Here is a 23,245-nt window from a genome sequence, read left to right as displayed (position 1 = left end):
AATGTATGTAATCAATCGATGGTAATTACTGAGCATGTACTATAAGTACTTGGGGGAGTAACTACAGCAGAGTTGCAGAAACATTCTGTGCCCACACAGCTTGCAATGTTGGGGGCGGAGGCAGGAGGGGAGAACAGTCTAGAGATGGGGAACAGTCTAGAGGGGGAAGAGTCATAAACAGAATACCTCAGTGGATGCAATGGTCTAAAGCATCCTAAGTATTTCTCATGTTCCAATTTCTCTTAACAGTCCTCATTTTTCAGCACACTCAAAATTGTTAAACTGATCTTTGAATATGGTAAATCTGAGAACAGAAGTTCTACAATCTCGATGGCAGCCAACTCCAGGGTTAATCATTCTTAGCTCTATTTATAGGTAATGAATTATTTTGTGCGTAATTTAAGCCAATTTCCTCTTGTTGGTTCTCTGGGGACTGAAAAAAAAATGTCAATATATTCTTCAGAATAAAATACTGTAGCCATACCCTAATGTTTAGGTGGGTGCACAGCTGATTAATGGGCTGCAGCAAAGTTTAGCAGTCAATCAGTGGTATTTACTGAACTAAGTGGTTGCGGAGTATACAACAGAGTTGGTAGACGTGATCCCTGCCCAGAAGGAGCTTGTGGTCTAAAGGGGAAAACAGACCTTAAAAAAATTATGGAATTATTTGACCATGAGAATATTTCTTTAAGTATTGTGAGTATTAAAGTGCTTAAGAGATACTCAACCAAGTGCACAATTGACGCAGAAGGAAGAGCAGATGGGGAAATAGAGGGCTTAGACAGGGAAGGTGAATCAAAGGCATCTCAGTTGTATCTCATTGAGAATGACCCTGAATCAAGTTTTATTCAATATCGTTATTGATGGCCTGGACTACAAAACTGAATCTGATTATCTAATTTGCCGATATTAAATTAGGAGGGCTTGCTAATACCGTGGAAGACAAGAATGCAAAGTGACAGACAGACTGGGAAATGATCCTACAAAATCTGGATATAATTCAATACGGACAAGTGCCCAGTAAGGAACCTAGAGATTAAAACAAAAAGGCACACCACTATGCAGAACAGCATAAAACTACTAGCCCTAACCAAAAAAAGACCAAGATCTATGAGTAGAAGCAAGATAAAAGTTGGCAATGGAATGCTGTGAGTTAAAGTATTGCTACTGGGATAATGCACAAGATATCTGATATGTAAGCCACGGAGAAATCTTTCATCATCATCACTGTGGTGCTTACTTTGTACAGAGTAAGGGTACTAGGTATTTGCAACAGTCAATAAATTTGAAAATTAGGATCTCTACCACTGTGAAGGCTGCAATCTAATGTTTTCTGCTATAATTGGTACCTTAGACCCTCACCGGACAGAGACCAGTTTTGGATTTAGAAAAACTGGACAGCAGCCAGAAAAGAGTGATAAGAATGAATAACAGACTGGAAAACAGGCCTTTGTAAAGCAGGGTTCAAAGTCCAGAGAAGAGAAAACTAAGGGGTGGCTTAACTTGTCTTCACAGACATGAAGTTTTTTTCTTTTTGTTTTTAAAAAGGGAAGGTGCTGTTCTTCATTCCCTCTACAGCCTGAACAAGAATATAAAGACAAATTAATTTAATTCTGATTAATAAGGAGAGATTCTGATTGGACATGCAGAAAGAATTCTAATAGGTGACAAAACACTGAAATGAGCCATGAAAGGTGACTGAGGATCTTCAGGAAAGAGAAGTCATCCATCTATCCAGTCTTTTTTCCTTATATCAAGGATTGGGTCTACAATAGTACTGTAATGATAATAATAATTATGGTATTTGTAAGTGCTTTCTATGTGCCAAGCACTGTTCTAAGTGCTGAGGTAGATACAGGGTAATCAGGTTGGACACAGTCCCTGTCCCACAAGGGGCTCACAGTATTAATCCCTGTTTTACTAATGAGGTAACTGAGGCACAGAGAAGTGAAGTGACTTGCCCAAAGTCACACAGTAACAAGTGACTGAGCTGGGATTAGATCCTATGACCTTCTGACTCCCAGGTCCACGCTCTATCCATTACACCACTTGCTTCTCCCAATACCATGTATTGACTGATTGGCAGGTTAGTCAATGACCTGTATATTAACAGGGAACAAGACAAGTTGATTTCTAAGAATTCCTTACAGTTCTAATGAGTTTATGAAAAGCTCATACTTTTTAAAAACGGTTTTCCCTTAGTCTGTGCTTCTGGTTTGTCCCTGGCTCTATTAACCTATGCTCAAAGGACAAGTTTTTATTGCTTCTATGCTGTCTGCTGAAACTTCTGGTTCTCCTCATCCTTTCTTAAAATCACACTTACCTTTATCTGCTACATTGTTGACTCACACTCAGATAAGGCCCAATACGGTGACAGTATACTATTATGTCATTATAAAAGCTGAATTCAGTTTTCTACTTGCAAAGGTTACAGCCCTTATTTTAAAAGATTTTGGTTTTCCTCCACACATCTTTGAGTAGAGCCACAAGGAAATGGGTGTTTCTATTTGTTTTTTCTAATGGTATTAAGTGCTAACTCTGTGCCAAACTCTGTACTAAGCACTAGGGTATACCCATATCCCATTTAGGGCTCACAGTCTCCCCATTTTTCAGATGAAGTAACTGAGGCACAGAGAAGTTAAGTGACTTGCCCAAGATTACACAGCACAGTCAAGTGACAGAGCTGGAATTAGTTCTCTTCAGGTTCAGGGGCATCCTACAGCATTTGTGCTGAATCATTATCATCTTATGAACACATTTCCAGCAAGCAGTCATTAAGCATGCAAAAGTTCCTGGATGAGCATTTGCAAGGCTTCTGAGAATATCCATATGTAGTCTGTTGGGTTGGAAAAGTTTCTCAGTGGACTGAAGGGTCTAATACCTACTGCCAGGTATTGCTGTCAATCAGTCAGTTAGAGAAGCAGTGTGGCCCCAGAGATAGAACACGGGCCTAGGAGTCAGAAGGACCTGGGTTCTAATTCTGGCTCCGCCACTTGTCTTCCTCGTGACCTCTGGCAAGTCACATCACTTCTCCGCACCTCAGTCACCTCATGTGTTAAATGGGGATTAAGACTGTGAGCCCCATGTGGGACAGGGGCTGTGTCCAACCTGATTAGCTTGTATCTATTTCAGCGCTTAGCACAGTGCATGCCTGACACATAGTAAGCACTTAATGAAGACCATAAAACAAGCAATAAATCTGTCAAAAATATTGAGCATTTGCTGTGTTCAGAACACTGTACTACTCGCTTCGAATTCTCAAGCAGGCCAGCCTGTGATAGGTTGGTCTGGATCAGATCACACAGCCCTGTTTCTCACCAATGGTGCTGAAAAGGGTCAGGTGCATTTCCAATTCTGCCACTCGACCAGACATTTGTGGAAGAGGCCGAAGAGGCTTTCTTGGTGAATTTCAACTTCACTACAGAAATGAGTTTAATGAGCTACATGGGGTTTAAGGCTTTTTTTACACTTAAAAACACAGGTGGTCCTTTTTGCTTGGCAATATCTAAACTACATGACAAATTTCCACAAACTGAAATTCCCACAGAGTAACAATTGGCAAAAAAACACACCTAACTTTATATTTTAATTCCAACCCGAATATTGACAAGAAATGCTAACAGATCACACCCCCCATCAAGACTGTAAAATGCTTGAGGGCAGGGATCACGTCTACTAATTCTATTGGAAACCTAGAAGTGAAACTAAATTTTACCAAAGTAGTTTGTGTAATGGTAATTACTTTTTTATAAATAACTCACTCAGCATGGTGTTTCTATTTGTACTATATAAGTGTTTTGCTTGCTTTCTATTACATTCGGACTGCCTATAATTATCAGCATATTGCAGTTAGAATGGGAGCTATTTTATCTTTTAGGAAAAGGAACCTTACTTTGTTCACTGCTCATCTCCTTGGGCTTTGCAAGCTAATTCTCATTTTAAAGATTTTTATTTGCTCTTTAGCTAAGAAAAAGCTACCAATGAAAAAAAAAATAAATAGCTCATCACTCTAATAAGACTTTTGTACTTCTTACAATAAAGGTTAGTAGCAGAACAAAATGATTTGAAACCAGCTATATGAACTGTAGAATGCTTTCATCAAAGATGTATTAATTTGACTCCATCTTCATGCTAGAAAGATGTTCCTAGCTTTAATCATGTAGGCTGGCTTGACTGTTTACAAATGACAGTGATAAATACAGCTCAACTATTGGGGGCCTTTAAATATTTCCACAATTGGCCTTTTTAACAATTGCTGTGAAGTATTTATTATGGACAAGAGAACACCACTATTCTTCCTCCTCACACCCTGAAGCCTAATATCCCTCTAACAATAACTTTAAAATTCTGCACTTTATCTCATGAATTCTATCCACAAAAGGTTTGGAGGCTATATGCTCCTCAGCACTATAATGGATCTGAATGATCTCCAGATAGTGCAAGAAAAGGAGAAGGGATGGAAAAGATGAAGCTGTTCAATTAGTCTCATCTTCACCATCACCACCATCCCACATATCAGTAACATTCAAGATTAAAAAAGAATGTAAGATGTGCTTGGTATAATCAAAGTGAATAAACCACAGACTAAAAAATTTTATTTTGTTTTTTGTTTTTTTAAATAGTTGGAGAGTTGAAATTCTATTCAGTTGGCACTTTCACTTAAAATGGAAACAGATCTTAATTCTCTTCTTAACCAATCACGATAGGGTTTCAATTTCTCTTTCAACAACCACAATGGGATCTAAACTGTAGCATAAACATACAATTGAAAGTGTTCCAAAAGGTGGGGCATTTAGAAATGCTGACATTCAACAGGAGCTATTCAGGAAATGTCGTTCATATTTATCCTCTCTCCTTGTCTCTGTTTCTCTTTCCACCACAAATCCTAATTTAAATATCTTACGGAAATGAATGTCGAGTTTGACCCAATTAGGACAAGACTATTTTTATTATATTAGCACCACAATGCATCAAGTAGCGAGTAACAATATTTCAGCTTCAGAATCTGAAAGGCTGAATCAAAATGACATGTAAACACGGTGCTGAGTATTTTCAGGACAAATCTCTTGGGGAGAAAAAAGGTTGTCAAACTATTCTAAGAGACTCACATTTGGAACAGGGCAACCTGACTGATCCGTGTCACCGGAACACAAGTTTCAGTCACTGGGAGCTAGGAAGGTCTGAATACTATGTAATTCAGTGTCATTTTACAACCAGTTTTTAATAGGCCACATTTACCTTAAACACAACAAACAGTGAAGTCAAACGGGACAGAAACACTTACGTAGTCCCACTGAATCGGGTTTGCTGTTGTCGTTCCTAGATGGCTGTACTAGTGGAGCGAATGAAACAGCAAGGATGTTTTTACTTTCCCAAGTGTTTTGTCCTGTTCTCATAATTTGAGTTAACTACATGAAAGAATGAAAATATGAAATACAATGGCTTAATCTTGGATGTCAGTCAGATCACTCCAAAATACTCTTATTTTAATAGAACAGATCTCTGATTAATGAATATGAGTACATAAGCACTTCTTTTATATATCCATGAGCCATACACTAAGAGAAGCCTCTCAAAAATAAATTTACTCCAATAGATTATAAACAGTAAAATATAGCTCTACCTGATTTTTATTATTTCTATTTGAACATGTACCATGAGAAATAAAAACGACTTGATGCTAAACACAAAGGGAAAAAACTAAGACAAAGCTTGAAAGCAATCACGAAAACACCTAATGGCAGTGAGAACAAACTTGGGAATATTTTGTCCTTACATATAAATGCAACAATGTACTGAGGGGAGAAACTGTAAGAAAACTGAAATGTTAAAAATGATACTTGATTAGAACTACTGAGGAACATGAAAACTTTTCCATCATGGATACTTTTCAGTATATAATTGTCTTTTATTGAAATGAATTCCTCAAATTAGCTTTTTCAGGACCTTTATTCATGATGAACTTATCAATTTCTTTATCAAAATACATCATAAAAAATCACTTCTAACACACGGCCAACAGACTCTTGAAGATTTTGTATAGACAGTTGAGAGAACTTTACAAGGACTGCTTTTCTAAAATGACAAATTACCTTCCCTTAAACCTACTGATTTTTACCTGCTTGAAACAAAAAAATGAAACTTAAAATTCACAGCATTTCTCTTCATTCCAACTGAAAAATCTTTTTCTTGATGGGAAAGGTGCAACTGAGAATAAAGCTTTAAAATATTTTAAATAGCAAAACCATTTCTTTAGAAAAATAAGATCCCCTATCTTTATATCAAGAAGTGCTTCTTTGCATATTCTTGGATGATTATATAGCCCTTTTCCTCAGAGATTCATTTTCCATAATTTTTGATCCCCAATATGTTTTTGTTAGCAGTTTTTGGTTCAACTGATTGTAACCCCAGGTACTTTTCACTACTGGATTCTGCTGTGAATTACTAATTTCACTGCAAGCATCTTCTAGAATAAAGAGCTATTTTAAAGCTTCAGGTCATTAAAAAAAGTCTTGAAGGCTTCAGTTGCTGCTTCGTTCACACCAACCATCAGTCCTGGGCCAGCAGCCACCCAGAAACATCCTACTATTTTGAGAGACCGTAAGCTCTTTGTGGACAGGGGATATGTCCACCAACTCAGTAGTACTATACTCTCCCGAGTACTTAACTACAGTGCTTTACAAACACAGTAAGCACTCCATAAATACCACAGAATCACAGATCCTGGAACCAGGGAGAAGTTGGTTACCAAGGTTTCAGGAAGGCAATTGCACATACAATCAAGAGCCACCCACCTAGTCCCGGACTTCATTATCTACGGGCCTTGGACGGAAGTAGGGCTTAGGAGAAAAGGCTCCCCTCCTCTCATAATGTGATTAGTGGAGCTAACCGCTGTCCATCCATCCTCAGCTGTAGAAAAGTGCACCAGGGATCTCAGAACCATGGAAAAGCGCTATTTGTATCATCCCTCCCCGCTCCTCGCCCCATCCCATCCTGCCTCCAGACCAGAAGCACAAAGCGACTAGAAAGTTATGAACCATTTGGATACACCTGGAGCCTTGGGAAGGCTACTGCTATTGGAGTTTGTTTGTAGGACTTTGTTGTGCCTTCCCAACATTGTTGGGAGTCCTCAGGGAGGATTTTTATGCTTTTTCTTCCAGTTTTGGGATAAATCATTTCATGGCCATGGGATTAAGTCTGGGGCCAAAAACGTCAAAAATAAAACCATGATTGCCTACCTTGTGAGACAGAGACCAGGACCAGAATGCTGGGGAGATGGCAATGGTTTCTAATCACAGTCATTGCCTGGAGCCCTGGGGAGTGTAAGGACTCTCCCCTCAGAGAACTGTGCTCACTTACTTTGTTGTTAGATTACTGAATGATCAAACACTTAGTACTGTGCTCTGCACATAGTAAGTGCTTGTTCAATAAATACCATCAATTGAAAAAGCATCCATTGCTTGATTTTATAATTTAATGATGCTTTACATTTCAGTTTTTATTTTGTGTGTTATTGCCAGTCGGGTTAGGACCTCTGATCTACTCACCTTGAAATTATCCCAGCATTTAGTATGGTACTACACATATAGCGATCACTTAATAAAGACCCTTAACACTGTAATACAGAGCAAGAGTGGGAGATGATTTGGCCTGGTGGGCCCTATCACTGAATTTCCTAAAACTCCTGGGAAACCTACATTCTCTGTCCACAACAATGGCAAGGAGGGGGAGTAGGGCTCAAAAAGCCATAGGCAGCTGTACTTCTGCTGGCAGAAATTCCTAGCCAAATCTAGATGATAAGCTCGTTGTGAGCAGGGAACACGTCTACTGTTATACTGTTCTCCCAAGTACTCAGTACAGTGCTCTGCACACAATAAGTGATCGATTGATTAATTCCAAGCCTGGCCGCTTTGATGACCATGTCGTGGACTCATAACCATTACAGCAGGTTACAGGATGCTGTAGGCTGATTTTGTCCATATCTTAAAATAAAACCATGGCAGTTGAGAAAATGGGTTGGCTACCAAATAAATCTCTCTACCCATAACCCACTGACCCGCACCCTGCCCAGAGACTTCACAGCTTCTCTGAAAAGGGGCTATCAGAATTCTCACTCTTGTTTTCTCTCCCATGGCCTCCTCTGCTCCCGTGTCTTCCATCATAACAAAATATGAAAGCTCACTCTAGACCTTAGAGAAAAACCAAGGAAACAGAGGAAAATTAACTTGTTTCCTTTCTAAAAGAGAAACAAGGTAGAGCAAAGGCCTGGGAGTCAGAAGGACCTGGTTCTTATACCAGCTTCTGCCACTGTCTGCTCTGTGACCATGGACAAGTCACAACTTCTCTGTGCCTCAGTTAACCTCCTCTGTAAAATGGGGATTAAGACTGAGTCCCATGTGGTACAAGGACTGTGTCCAACCTGTTTAATTTGCATATATCCTAGATCTTAGTAGAGTGCCTAACACATGGTAAACATTTAACAAATACCATTTTAAAAAAAGTGTAGCAAGGGAAGAGAGTGGCAATCACCTGATCTTCTATAGGCATGACTAGAATGCCTCCAACTTTCAATAAAATTTTCATGTAGTTTTCATGGTCCTTCTGGACACCTGCTCCACAATAAATCCGGTCATACTGATGACTGTCAGATGATATCTCAAGGCAGTTACCAACTACAAAAGCAGGTTCACAAAACTCAAATCTGAAATGAGAAAAAAATGAAAACACTTCAAGACAGAAACATTGTTTTTAGAAAAAAGAATCAACCACACAAGTTCAAATAGCGGAAAATTAAACTTGCAAGTCTCACACTTTAGAATTAACAATGTATGAGGGTGGAATACCATATAAAATTTGATTTACAAACTTTGACCCATGTGGACATCTGCCCTGCTTGAATGTGTACTGTTCCGAAGAGACTATTTATTTTGTCAAAACAGCAACCTATGCTCGGTCCTTAAAAAATTCTCCCTCTCAAAGCTAATAACTGAATACTAAGAAGAGCAAATCATAACATAGGTCTAAAAGAACTTGCCTTGGTGCTTGCCTGTAGGATAGTGGGAGGATAGTTCAGGATGTAAAGAGTATGAAAAATATAATGTTCAGCTCCAACTGTTCTCCTCAGAAAAGGGAAACGAGTTCAGCAGAGAGAGGCAGAAGTACTTACCTCATCCTTGGGCTTCTCAGGCTTATTTCTATTGCCAGTAAAAGCTTTTTTGGAGGTAGGATTCCCACTCACCCTGAGCATGGAGGAATCCCACACACCTCCCCACCCCGCCTCTTATGAACAGCCTACAGTGTGACCTCACTGAGGTGAGGGATATATTCCTCATTCCCTAATTCCTGGCTGGCAAACTTCAAGGGCAGGACAATGACCAGGAAACTGACAGGGTAGCAAAATCTCTCCCTTCTTCATGCACAAATGCCTCTGCTCCTACTTAAGATACCAGAATAGCGGGAGAATCATGCCAAGAATCATATAAGCTTGCCTGCACCACTTACAACACAACTCCAGGCCAGGGTGGGTCCATTTAAAAAAAATAATTTTAATGGTATTTGTTAAGTGCTTACTATGTGCCAGGCACTATTCTAAATTCTGGGTTAGATACAAACTAAACAGTTCAACACAGGATATGGCCCCCATGAGGCTCACAGTCTTAAACCCCATTTTACAGATGAGGGAACTGAAGCACAGAAAAAGTAAGTGACCTGCTGAAGGTTTCAGAGCAGACTGCCAGGCCTTTCTATCAAGACTTTATTTAAATTGTTTCTCCTAAGATACACTTTCCTATAAGTATAGCCTCCTTGGAAGCTGCAATGACTCTTTCAGTCCTTTGGGGCAATACTTAGAAATATGGAACAATAACATTAAAAAATGCTCCAGGCCCTGAAAGAGTTAATGCAGCCATCAAAAGTGCTAACTAACTTTGAGAGAATAATAATAATGATGGTATTTTTTAAGTGCTTAGTATGTGCCAAGCACTGTTCTAAGCACTGGGGTAGATACAAGGTAATCAGGTTGTCCCATGTGGAGTTCACAGTCTTAATCCCCATTTTACAGATGAGGTAACTGAGGCACAGAGAAGTTAAGTGAAAAGGTTAAGTGACTTGCCCAAAGTCGCACAGCTGACAAGTGGAGTCAGGATTAGAATCCACGACCTCTTACTCCCAAACCCATGCTCTTTCCCCTAAACCATGCTCCTTCTCTTATACATTTGGAAAATCTGACACTTACCTTCCACCCTCCACTCACTAGTTAATCTACAAGATTAGTTATAGTACAATATACTATGCTTCTACAATAATACATGGATTTTAACAAATCACTAGTTTTATGACTTCAGATCAAGTATGCACACTATGCTGGAACCAATGGACATCATACAGATCCCACGTAAAAATCACACAATTGTTCGCTGTCGATTTTAATAATCTCCTCTATAACCAACACCATTCTGCTCCCATAGTCTCCTGCCTCTGCAGGGATACAGCATGTTTCACAGGTTTGAATGTCCAAGTCTCTGATAAGACCACTGTGAATTAAGGGTCAGGTTTTTAGGGGTGGACTAGAGAGAGCAAAAGGAGGTGTGAAAAACAGAGTGCCTGAGGAGCAGAAATTGTACTATTTCCCTTTGTCACTCTTCTTGGTGAGGTTTGAAGGGGGCAGTTGTGACACACAGCCAGGCAGCAAAGTAGCAGCATGCTGCAGCTGGAGAACTTTCACAAGCTGCTCAGACCAACATGACTACCCTAAACTAGAAATGGGCCCCACAATTATTCAGCTGTCGGTGTGCGTTGCACGCATCATACTCTTAAACAGTGTGTCACTGGGCTGTCCAAACCAGAGTTCTCCTCCTCCTCTTACACTCTTCCTCTTTTACTCTTCCTCTTTTTCTTATGATACATGTGCATCTCATTATCTTCATGTTTTTAATCCCCTTCCATATTTTCTTTTGCTGGACATCAACAAACCCCATAAAAATCTAAGCATAGTTGATGGAGATCACACTATTGGGTTTCTAGCCTAAGGATTACGGAAGTAATAAGAGGATGGGGAGGGGCTAGAAATAATGATAATAATAATAGTGGTATTTTTAAGGCTTACTATGTGCCAAGCCTTAGGGTAAATGCAAGATGATCATGTGAGACCCAATCTCTGCCCATTATGGGTCGCACGTCTAAGAGAAAGAACAGGTATCGAATCCCCATTTTACAGATGAGGGAACTAAGTCGTACAGAAGTTAAGTGACCCGCCCAAGGTAGAGAGCAGACAGGTAGCAGAGCTGAGACTAGAACCCAGGTCCTCTGACTCCCAGGCTGGTGCTCTTTCCACTAAGCCATGCTGAAGCAGACAGGAGTTGGAACTGAATAAATGACGGTGGGTGGTGGCAATTTTAGACTATCTTTAACATCGAATTTTGAACAAAAGCTAAAGAAACACTGGAAAAATTGGGGATAAAACCCTTAGTAAAGAGTAAGGAAATAGTAATCTCCAACTGAGTTTTTCTGTTTTTTTAAGGTATGTGTTAAGTGCCTATTATGTGCCAATCACTGTACTAAGTGCTGGGGTAGAATCAAGCTAATCAGGTCAGACACGATCCCTGTCCCACACAGGTGGGCTCACAGTCTTAATCCCCATTTTAAAGATGAGGTAACTGAGGCACAGAAGTAACTTGCCCAAGGTCACACAAAAACACATGGCAAGCTAGGATTAGAACACAAACCCTTCTGATTCCCAGGACTGTGCTCTATCCACTAGATAAAGTTACTTTACGGATGATGCTCTCCCAAGCACTGCACTAAGTGCTCTACACACAAGAAGTGCTCTATAAATAACACTGATTAATTGATGTTTCACTGTTTCCCCCCCACGCCACCCCACCCCAAATCCCTGGCACCCTCCAGATTCTGTTAAAAATAGGCCCCAAGCGGCAATCCATTCCTGGACAAATGGTCAGCCACCTCAAAAAATTCTATTTGTTGCCAGACTAGCCCAGGCCAGGCCTTGGAGAAGAGCCACCACCACTTATATAAAAGCAACAGCTTCCAGCGTATAATAGGAGTGTTGGGGGAGCTTAGAGGGCCTAAAAATTACACAAGAATAATTACAATATTTGATTTAGCATTACAGCAAACACATTTTGCTACAACGCACTCCGTTAATGTATTTTTTAAAGGTCATCAACATGCCACATATTTTCTATCACACTTTAATGCTGCAAGATTCATATACACTAATGTACTTTCATATGAATTTCAACTCAATTTAGCATTCTTTCTTTAATCACACTGGCACTCTAGGATGCCACCTTTGATTAACTCCAATCACACTACCTCATATCCATGAAAATGGCCTGGCAATTCAATTTCCATTCTTCTGAAATGTTAAGAATCTCTTTTACCCCACCCAAAAAAATAACTTAAGATAATTCATAATTTTTAAGGCAACTGGACTAATGGATGCACAAATATCAGAAGGATGCAGATTTTACTAGGTTATTTAAGTGAAATGGAACTGAAAAAATGTTCTTTGCTAGACAAATGCCAAACATGAATCACCTCTTAGTAAAACCCATGAATATTACTGGCATCTAAACATATCAAAGTTCTTAGACAATTCTCCATAGAAAAAAATAAAGCTAAGAAAGGCAAAATTTAACTGTGAAGCTGACATATTGCACATAATTAAAACCATTTCCTTCCAGGCAGAGTGCTTTAGTAGCATCTTAGATGAATGACGAGATAGCAAACATTTAGCTCTTTATCTATAAAGCAGCAGTTGAGATAAATTCCTTAGTTTAAAATAAACATCTGTCTGATGCACATGGTACAGTAGTTTATCTCTATGTAATTAAGAGGCATGATTACTTTGCAGCTTTTAAAATTTTGAGAGGGTCTTCACTTTAATCACAAGCCCATCTCTAAAAACATGCATATATTATAATCAATATCAGGCACTGCATGGTCCATTACAATTGCATTTAAACTTTTCTAAACACACAGTCATCTGCAAGGTCAATGATCCAAGAAGTTTAAATGACTTCATGCTTTTCTCTGTTTTCTGCTTAATACCAATTTCCATGAATACGATTTAAATAAATTTATCCTCAAGGAAATGCAACAAAGGATTTCTCGTAGGATTAACACCCTTAGAGAATACTGCTCTAGAGTAAGTGGACCTTAGTGATGATGCCACTTCAGACAGAGTTGATAAAAGTTTCCCCATCTCCAAACTCAGGTGAAAACAATGGGAAGCATATGTCAGTCTGGCACTATTTCCTTGGGTGATGTAATGCCAGCAGTATGCCTGGAATATTGAACCTTTGTAACACTACTGTGAACTCAATCGTATTTTACAGATAAAATAAATAAATGGTGATATTTGTTAAGCGCTTACTATGTGCAAAGCACTGTTCTAAGCACTGGGGGATACAAGGTGATCAGGTTGTCCTACGTGGGGCTCACAGTTTTAATCCCCATTTGACAGATGAGGTCACTGAGGCACAGAGAAGTTAAGTGACTTCCCCAAAGTCACACAGCTGGCAAGCGGCATAGCCGGGATTCGAACCCATGACCTCTGACACCCAAGCACGGGTTCTTTCCACTGAACCACGCTGATAATTTTGGGCTTTTTGATCCTGTGTAACATTATTCAAGGGGGACATCGGTGCAGTCTCCACTGCTTAGGCCAACTGGCAGCTAGTGGAAAGGACATTACAGAGCTACTGCCAACCCTGACATTAGCCATCAGTCGGGTGAACATATGAGACCAATTAGAAAGTCCACATCGAGATTCTTGGAAATATACTGCACCAATTTAATCAATTGCTTTTCATCCTTTTGCTGAATTGCAACAAAATAATAATTGTGGTATTTGTGAAGTGCTACTATGTGCCAGGCACTGTATTCAGCGCTGGGGTGGATACAAGCAAATCTGGTTGGATATAGTCCCTGTCCCACATGGGGCTCACAGTCTTAATCTCCATTTCACAGATGAGGGAACTGAAGCCCAGAGAAGTGAAGTGACTTGCCCAAGGCCACACAGCAGACAAGTGGTAGAGACAGGATTAGAACCCATGAGCTTTAAACTTCCAGGCCCATGCTCTATCCACTATGCCATGCTGCCTCCCCATCCTATTAGCAAATCTATCTAAGGTTCTCTAGATGAGTCAGAAATTGCTGGTATCATTAAGCTACAAACAGAAGCCAGGAAAAATTTTCAAATCACTAGATCTGCCCGGGGCAAACCAGGGTAGCGAATTATGCGCTAATGGGGATGGGGGATGGGTTGGGGTCTTTCACTGCTTGGAGTTCCACAGAACAAGGGGGTGAGTTTAATGACCCAGAAACTCTTTTGCAGGCATCAACTGAAAGTTCCATACTCCATGTTCTCCATAATTTCACAGAGGAAGATCTACTAGGAGAAGGGGACTTTTGAGAACCCAGCACAATATTGAATCCAGCCCTCTACCTCCAGGCAGTACTGATCTCCCCAAAATGCTAGTCTGTTCCTTAAAGGGTTCATTTGGCTAAACTAGGTACTTTCTTACAACCCTTCATCACTAATATTCTTCAAATAGACTGCTATCACAAGTGCATTTTGGCAATCACAAAATAGTTTTTCAAGATAAAGTGATTCCTGCAGGTTACTAGCTGCAAGAAAAATACAAAAAAAGATATATTGCTGAATCCAAACTTTTATTCAATAATTTATCCATTTCCCTAGAATTTCTGCCTTTCCTAATAGCTTCAAGATACACACAGGGAGTCCTACATATGCTGCCTGGAGAGCATTTTGGAGATTTGAAAAAAATACAAAACAAGATGGCTGGTCAAATAAAAGACTTCAACAATTTAAAATAATTCTTGGTGGGCAGTGAAAAGAGATGGACTAAATCCACAATGGTGAGGAACAAATATCAATGCACGAAATGTCTTCAAGAGAAAAACTTAATATGTTTTGTGAGAAACTTCTCATTTTCAGAATGGATTAGGATATCCTGGCTTTAGAATTCTGTATATACAGCACCTTGATATTCTCATTTACCTTCTTTGAATTTACTTTAGTTTACCAGAATACTCTGACAGTCTTTTTTGACCTGAATTTGAAACTGGGCCTGAAGAGACTGCCTGAAAAATAAAAAAGATATGAAATGCAAATTCAAAGGAGAAAAGACCAAAATGGATGAAAAGCTTGGAAGTTGAGCAAATATGTACCCTTGATGTCTTTCAATCGATCAATGGTAAAGCACAATACCAAGCAGTTGGGAGAGTACAATACACCAGGGTTGAAGGCACACAACAAGCTTACAGTCTAAAAGGGGAGATAGACAAACAAATTATTTATAACACATAATTTTTTAGATATGTACATTAAGTGCAAACTTTCCATTGAAAAGGAACTCTATCTGGATATTTCTTTGAATGAAAATCCGACTGCTATATTCTTAGGTAGAATTTGTCGGCCAGCAACGTGTTGCTCAAAAATCCACAGGAGACTGGGCACTCCGGTGAGGGGAATTCCGAAATCATTCTTTTTATTTGATTGTGCATCATTCTTATACAATTGCTCCCAATCACTAATCTTGGACAGTAAGTAATATGGTCAAAAAATGCAAACAATTTGGCTATAAGGGAATTATAAAAATAAGTTTTAAAGTTTTGAAAAAATTAATCCACCCTCCAAAGACAACTACAAAGTGACAGATCCATGATTTTCAGATAACTGCACAAGAGGCTTGGTTCAGCCTAAAGGAAGGTATCACAGAATGAGATCAGCCTCAAAGTTTCAGGGGTCCTTTTAAGGATGGTCCTGGCATGAGATAGTCCCTTACTGTTGCTGAAGAATCACAGTCAAAGGACTCAGAAGAAACATACTTAAGAAGTTAACAGAATTATCTGACAGGAGTCAGCAGTTAAATATGGAAAAACTATTCATCCAAGAAGCATTTCTGAAAAACTTTACTGCTTATTACTACGTCCCTGTAGATTTCTGTAGGAATATTTGAGAGAATCATTTGTAGCCCTATAGGTAGCTTTAACATGGAAGGCTGCGGATTTTATAATATGTTCCTTAGCCCAAGGAATTCTAAAGGATATCAACAATTTCACAAAATAAATCTACAGTTTTTCAGTAGTTTCCCTCTAGGTGTAAGCTCCTCTTCTACCAACTCTATTGCACTGCACTGTTTAAACACTTATACAGTGCTCTGAACACAGTAAGCACTCTATAAATACCACTGATTTCCAAAGCATCATTACAATTACCTTCAGTGGGATTTTTTCTAGATCAGTGAATCCTTAAAGAAGTTTTACCTGGAAGAATTTAGCCCTTTGGTCAATGGCTTCATGCAGCTGACTGCAAACATAATAATATTGCACTTGCAAGTCATGGAGACAGCAACAATTTAGAAAAGAAGGTTCCATCTTCTGAAATTTCCTGCAGTATATGACATTGGCATTGCTACAGTTCTGAAGGGAAAATAAATTTGGCAAAATAAAAAGTTGCCAGTGATGCACAAGGTTATAATCTCCCCCATGAAGCCTTGATTTTCAAAATTCCTGATTCTTCATGCCATTTCACTTGATTTGGAAGAGTTTATAAATCTGTAATCAAAATGATCGCTTCCTATTTAAGAGGAAAAATACTGCAGCAAATTTTCACTTCTTTCATAATTGCTTACACTCTCAAAAATCAAGACATAGTTTGACTTTTGTGATCAAGAGGATCTAGTCCAGTTAATATCTCAAGTTTGGTTTTAAGAATCCTTTGTGACATGGTCACTTGTGGCACCCATGACAAAATGACTTTAGAAGGGGAAATTCTGTGGCTAGATTAGTTGCTGGAGTCTCTTCGTGATCCATTCTTACAAAAACTTTTTTTAACTCTAGGAAAATTGTTTGCAATATTCTCCTTAAAATAATTTATTAAAAATAATTTTGAGGAAATGAACAAATGAATGCATAATTCGATGAAGGAGTTCAGAAGAAACAGTTACCCTGAAATGGACACTAGGGTAGTGGCCACTTACCTTCATAGTGATTTCCTTTAGAGGTGAGTGTTGTAATCTCTTGGTCTTGAGATGGGTAGGTAGACTGTTGGTGTCTTTCACAGCAGGGACCTTGCCAACTTGCCCATATAAGTCTTTTGATAAGCAGCTAGGAGACCGGGGTGACCTAGCCTTGCCCTGTAGCTCTCCCTCTTAGTCGGATACTCTAGGTCTAGGAGCTGACTGAGAGTAGAAAAAACAACATTCCCCTTCAATACACTGCTAATGTGGGCTCTGACACTTTGCACAATGTGCTACAGGAATCAACCAAACTCAAAATTTTGACAATTATTTCAAATGAAGAAGGCAGTTTCAGAGACACGGAACAGAATGTTACCATGTCACATCGAGCCAAGAAACCGCCAACTGATTTACATCAAGCTCTCAATTCCCTCATAACAATTCACCTAAGTAGATATACTTTTAATGGAATGGAAGTTACTTGTACAGGTACAACTTCTACTTGGAAAAAGTTGGGGGTGGCAAAGGAGGATGAACATAAGAGTCCCCATTCTCTTTACATATAACCAGAAGATTGGTGGATACAAGTGAAAAATAATTAAAATAAGGTTACGCGAGGGGAGAAGAGGGTCCAGAGTACAGTCTCTGTTTTCCAAAAGAGGAGTGATGCCAGTACTTGGAACATCCATCAGAATAGACTAATAGCATTATTGAAAGACAGTGATCACGTTCCACTGCAGTCAAGCATGCTGATTTCAGAAGGAATGATGCCCGGAGATTCTGAAATAGCCAGAAGAAGCCTCCAGCAGCACAGATATCAACCCTGAACAATTACTAAAATTTTGCAGAGAGATACTAGATATTCCACCTGTTGCTCCTCTTTTCCAGAAGATCTCACTTTCTTTTCTGAAAACTTGATTGCTCAGCTTCATACATTCAGCAAAAGGGGTCAGGTGGGGTGGGGGGGGATTTATTTTCAGATTCACCATTGGCCTTAGGTTTTATTTAGCCCTTTTCCTCCCTCTCCAACTGCCTAGAAAATTACTTTATTCAAGAAATTTGAGGTTCTAAATTTTAATATATATAAAAGGTATAAGCTGCTTCACGTGAGGAATCCTCTTGTGATTACTATTTCTGAACTAGTACTTTTGAATTGTATTAGGAATGAAGAAATCAAAACCCTCAGTTTTCAAAAAATGGAAATAGAATCATGCACAGTTGCCAATCACACCCCTGAAAACTCAAGAAGAATTGAAGACCAAAAGAAATGAGACTCCAGTTTAAAAATGACAATTCAGGTAATTGGAGCACAAACATCAATCACTGTAAACATTTTTTTTGTATCCACTGAGCAGTCAGTGCAAAACTATTCAGTAGTCATCTGAATTAGGTAGTTATTTTAACAGAATTACTGCTCTTGAAAAATGTAACATTAATACTTCAGGAGTCTTACGGCATATTTAAAATGGGTGCAATACACTGAATACAAGTTTACTCACCTTTGAATTGTTCTTGTACCCTAATGTGAAGAAAATGGTCTAAAGAAATAGCACCCTGCCTGAAGCCTGAAAGGACTAGAAAGCACAAATGACACAGCCAGAATATGAAGCTAGACTATGCTAATCCCTCAAATAAAGCGGAAGAGAACCAAGGAGAAGAACTAACAGACTAGGGTTAAGTCGGCACAGTAGCAGTTAAATACTGCTACATATACAGTGGCCGTCAGTAAATATTTGAAGATTAACAAAGATAATGACATGGCTTTCTGGCACCTACAAACTTTTTTTTTTTGGAATGGTTTTGAAATGCTTACTGCTAGGGCAAATCAAATACAAGGTAATCCCGACTCTGCCACTTGTCAGCTGTGTGACTTTGGGCAAGTCACTTACTTTCTCTGGGCCAAAGTTCCCTCATCTGTAAAATGGGGATTAAGACTGTGAACTCCATGTGGGACAACCTGATTACCCTGTATCACTCCCCCAATGCTTAGAACAGTGCTTGGCACATAGTAAGCGCTTAACAAATGCCATCTTTTTTTTAAAAAAATCAGACTGGACACAGATCCTGTCCCACATAGGGTTCACAGTCTTAATCCCCATTTTAGAAATGAGGTAACTGAGGCACAGCGAAATTAGGTGACTTGCCCAAGGTCATAAAGCAAAGACGTGGCATAGCTGGGATTAGATCCCAGGTCCTGACTCCCTGGGACATGCTCTTTCCACTAGGCCTCACTGCTTCTCTTGCAGATTTACTACATTTTAAACAACACGTTCATTTCAGAAAGAAGTGGATTAAGGCAACACTTCTTCCTGAACCTATGGTCTGTCTAAAACCTTCCCACCAACGACCTCTACAAAGTTTTCCTCTTTCAAACCTACTGCTTGGATTTCTTGGCACTTTCAAATCAGATTAGTCTCAAGAAAAATTCTCCCTACCTCTTAGATTGTGATCTCAATGCAAGTCAGAGGCTGCAACTGACTTGATCATCTTGTATATTTTTTATGGTATTATGTTAAGCACTATGTGCCAAGCATTGTACTAAACACTGGGGTACATACCAGCTAATCAGGTTGGACACAGTCCATGTCATACATGGGGCTCACCATCTTAATCCCCATTTTACAGATGAGGTAACTGAGGTACAAAGAAGTTCAGTGACTTACCCAAGGTCACACAGCAGATAAATCATGGATCCAATATTAAAACCCAGGTCCTTGTGACTCTTTAATCTACCCTGGATTGTAGTACAGTGTTGGCCACTCTAGGAAGCTTTTAATAAACGCTTTATATTTAAGGTGGCAGAGTACTAAGGTTACTCATTTTCCATTTGGAATTCTCCATTTTTTTTTCTTTTGGAGAATGAGGACGATAAGGCAGACACGTGGCAAAGTGAGTTGAATTATGCTCAAGGATGAGCTAATGGCCAAATGACCAAGTAGCTACTGGGGGCCAACAGTGTGCAGCCTGTCTGGAGGGGAAGAGGTAGGACTGTGTGATAGTAAATGCAAAACCAGGTGGCAAGTGAAAGGCTGGGGTGGGGAGAGAGGGGAGAAGGAAGGGAAAGACAGGAGCACAACCAGGAAAATAAAGGGAACCCATAGGCAGAGAATGAAAAAGCTGACTTCTCTACACCTAAACCCTTCCCCCACCTCACTCCTTCCTCCTCCCCAACTCCAACCTTTCTTTTATATTATTTACTTCAACCTTCTATCCCTATTTTCCCTTTTCTCCTCCATACGTTAACACTACAGCCTATGTTCTGACCCAGAGGAGGGTAGCATCCAAGTGCCCGGTGCCTGAATTCCTCTGTTTAGCTAAGGGATGTAATAATAATAATAATAATAATAATGTTGGTATTTGTTAAGCGCTTACTATGTGCCGAGCACTGTTCTAAGCGCTGGGGTAGACATAGGGGAATCAGGTTGTCCCACGTGGGGCTCAAAGTCTTAATCCCCATTTTACAGATGAGGGAACTGAGGCACAGAGAGGTTAAGTGACTTGCCCATAGTCACACAGCTGACAAGTGGCAGAGCTGGGATTCGAACTCATGAGCCCTGACTCCAAAGCCCGTGCTCTTTCCACTGAGCCACGCTGCTTCTCTATGTATTGTACTCTTGCACAATAATATCACCAGGCCTTGGTCCACACCCACTCAAGAAGCATACTCCAGAGTGTGTAAAGGAATCAAATCAAATGCTTATTTCCCCCTCTAAGATTACACCTGGAACAGCCATAGTATGAAGCCAAATGCTTATAAAAGGCCCTTTGATCCCACTTCATCACTCAACTGAAATCTGTTTATACCAAAGTTAACACTGAGGTCAAAGTTGTCATTTTTACTCTTGAGTTTCTTTATTCAATTAAAATACCTACATTGTTGATAAAGTTCACTTGCTTAATCTTATTTAGTAAATAAATCCCCAATCATTTTAAATCCATTTAAAAAGATTAAATGATACATCCATCCAATGCTTGAGGAAAATACAGTCCAAATAAAACATTGGACTCTCTAAAAACAACTGTTAATAACAAAGGACTCAATCAAAAGTCCACACATGCTTGGAGTTAGCGTTTGCAAGCCTTAAAGAAAACATTCTGCCTCTTTAGCTGAAGGCCTTGGATGTTAAATATAAAATGAGTAGGCAAACTCTCCAGATATCCTGTATATCCTAAAGGATACTCAAGGGTAACAGGCTAAGGTAAAAAAAAAAAGAAATCGATCTTTTTCAAAATTTTATAATCATAAAATAAAAGGGCTGAAAAGAATCTCAGAGGTAGTCTGGCAATCAAACGGGAAGTGACTTGATCGATTTAATTCTGCTTTAAATGCATGCCTAATTATAAGCTTGAAAAAATATTTGGGTGTGACTTCTCAAAACTGAATGTTAACAATAAACACCCATGGGAAAGTTTGCACATAAATACAAATTAAAATTAATCTCAACAACATATTTTTTGAAGGTGAAAAAAAAAAGAAAGCTTTGCCTCAAATATAGTTTTTTGAAAGAGTTACAGGTTAAGCTGTCATTTTGAGCTTGACTAGTGAAATACATTTTTGCTTGTGTACAACTACCCACTCACTATGTGCAGTGCCTGTGGCTGAATATGAGATAACATTGTTCTCTTAGGATGATCCCCGGTTTTCAAAGTTCAGTTCAGTTAAAATATTCAAAGAAAATTCTAACAATTTCTAGTGGAAAAACCAAGCTATTTTACTCTCATTATAAACCTAAGTAGATTTGGCCTATAGAGCTTTGAAGTGCTACTGAAAATATATTTGGTACTACTTATTATGTGACCTGTTCTGAAATATTCCACATCATCACTAGTCTGTCTATGTTAATCTCACATGTGGGTTCACTAAACTTCAAAGTCTAGGCAGGGATTAAAAAACCTTTGTGCCAAATGTGAGACAGTAAAGAAGGCAAGGAAATGCCTTTAGGAAGTCGTTTTCTTATTTTAAAAAAAGTTTAAAAGATACACAAACTATTGAAACAATGAGTAAAGGCTAAGAAATTAAGGTCAAAAAAAGTCATCAAGTAGAGTACAGGCCTAACAGTAATTACTTACCTTATTCCATTTACTAACTGTGACCAGTCATAAATCTGGTTGTAGTATGAGATAAATACCTAATCTCTAATCAGCAACACTTAACTATCCTCAGAGAATGTGAATGAACACTTTGGTGTCTAAAAAGTAATTCAAATCATAAATGAAGTGATAAATGTTTATAAACAGAAACATTTAGATAAGGGGAGATAAAGATACTTTCTTTTTCAGAAGTAGAAAAACTCTGGCAAAGAATTTGAGACTCACCCAACACCAGAGTCCACAATAGGAACATTATTAATTCTACTTTGGTAAATGAAAACTCCTTTAATTTTCTAGTTTAGCTTTCTTTGGAGTTCCTCAAAAACCTCTCTACAAATGAATTCACTTATTCTAAAAAATTATCTGAATGCAGCTAATTAGCAAATACAAGCAGCATACAGTAGAGCTTAATGAAAGCTGTAATTATTATTTGCCTTTTACTGGTGTGGAAATTGAGGGCTGGACATCCTAAATTTGTACAATTCCCAACAAAGATCAAATTTCGGGACTCTTCTCATGTTGCCGTGTTTTTTATTTCCAGAAAGTCATCCTTATCATCTAAGAGCATCAAATGCAACTACAGTTCAACTAAAAATCAAAGATGTTTTATGCCAAAATAGACCTATCGCTATTTATGCTCCTTTTGAAAAAAAATAGTAATACCAGACATTACTTCAGTTACTTTCTACTCATATCTAAATTTAATTCTGAAGCAAAAATAAAATGATGAAAAGTAAGAAACCTATTCCGGTGGCTTCTGCCGGCCTTCACTTTCAACTCATCTGTTTTGGGACTTTCAAAGAACCCGAGAAACTCATTTCAATACCACCAAAAACTAAAAAATGTTGAAAAACATACAGACATGTTTTTATGAAAATAATTTTGAAAGCACTTAGCAGTGGATGATCTCCAAACCAGTGCTGCAGATTTCAATACTTACTTATCAAAGCTATCACTATTTTTGATGAAGCTCTCCAGTTTTTCCTTGGCATATTCCACCACATCTGAATGAAGCTCAATTCCATGATTTATTCCAAAAGGACCTGCAATTGTAGTAGTGGTGTCATAAAAGAGTCATTATAATGTGCATTTCTTTCCACAGCCCTTTTAACCTACAACAATTTAGTGATATACCTCATGAGTTA

The 23,245-nt window shown here is 38.9% G+C and overlaps 1 protein-coding gene across 5 annotated transcripts in view; it reads right to left on the bottom strand.

Moving 5' to 3' along the window:
* PCMTD1 (protein-L-isoaspartate (D-aspartate) O-methyltransferase domain containing 1) overlaps positions 1-23,245 on the bottom strand; it is a 47,554-nt gene that overhangs the window by 4,307 nt on the left and 20,002 nt on the right. For 2 of the 5 annotated variants that reach the window (XM_007667373.2, XM_007667378.2), the window contains exons 3-5: positions 23,041-23,143; positions 8,530-8,701; positions 5,285-5,408 (exon numbers count right to left, since the gene is read on the bottom strand). In XM_007667373.2, coding sequence (XP_007665563.2) covers positions 5,285-5,408; positions 8,530-8,701; positions 23,041-23,143 — 399 coding nt within the window. Of the gene's footprint in view, positions 1-186; positions 434-5,284; positions 5,409-8,529; positions 8,702-15,046; positions 15,145-17,030; positions 17,232-23,040; positions 23,144-23,245 lie in introns of those variants that run through there. The other 3 variants (XR_003760827.1, XM_029068540.1, XM_029068539.2) reach the window with 3 other exon arrangements.

The sequence above is a fragment of the Ornithorhynchus anatinus genome, chromosome 7, assembly GCF_004115215.2.
Source record: "Ornithorhynchus anatinus isolate Pmale09 chromosome 7, mOrnAna1.pri.v4, whole genome shotgun sequence".
Lineage (NCBI taxonomy): Eukaryota > Metazoa > Chordata > Mammalia > Monotremata > Ornithorhynchidae > Ornithorhynchus > Ornithorhynchus anatinus.
This window is presented reverse-complemented; position numbering and strand designations above follow the sequence as displayed.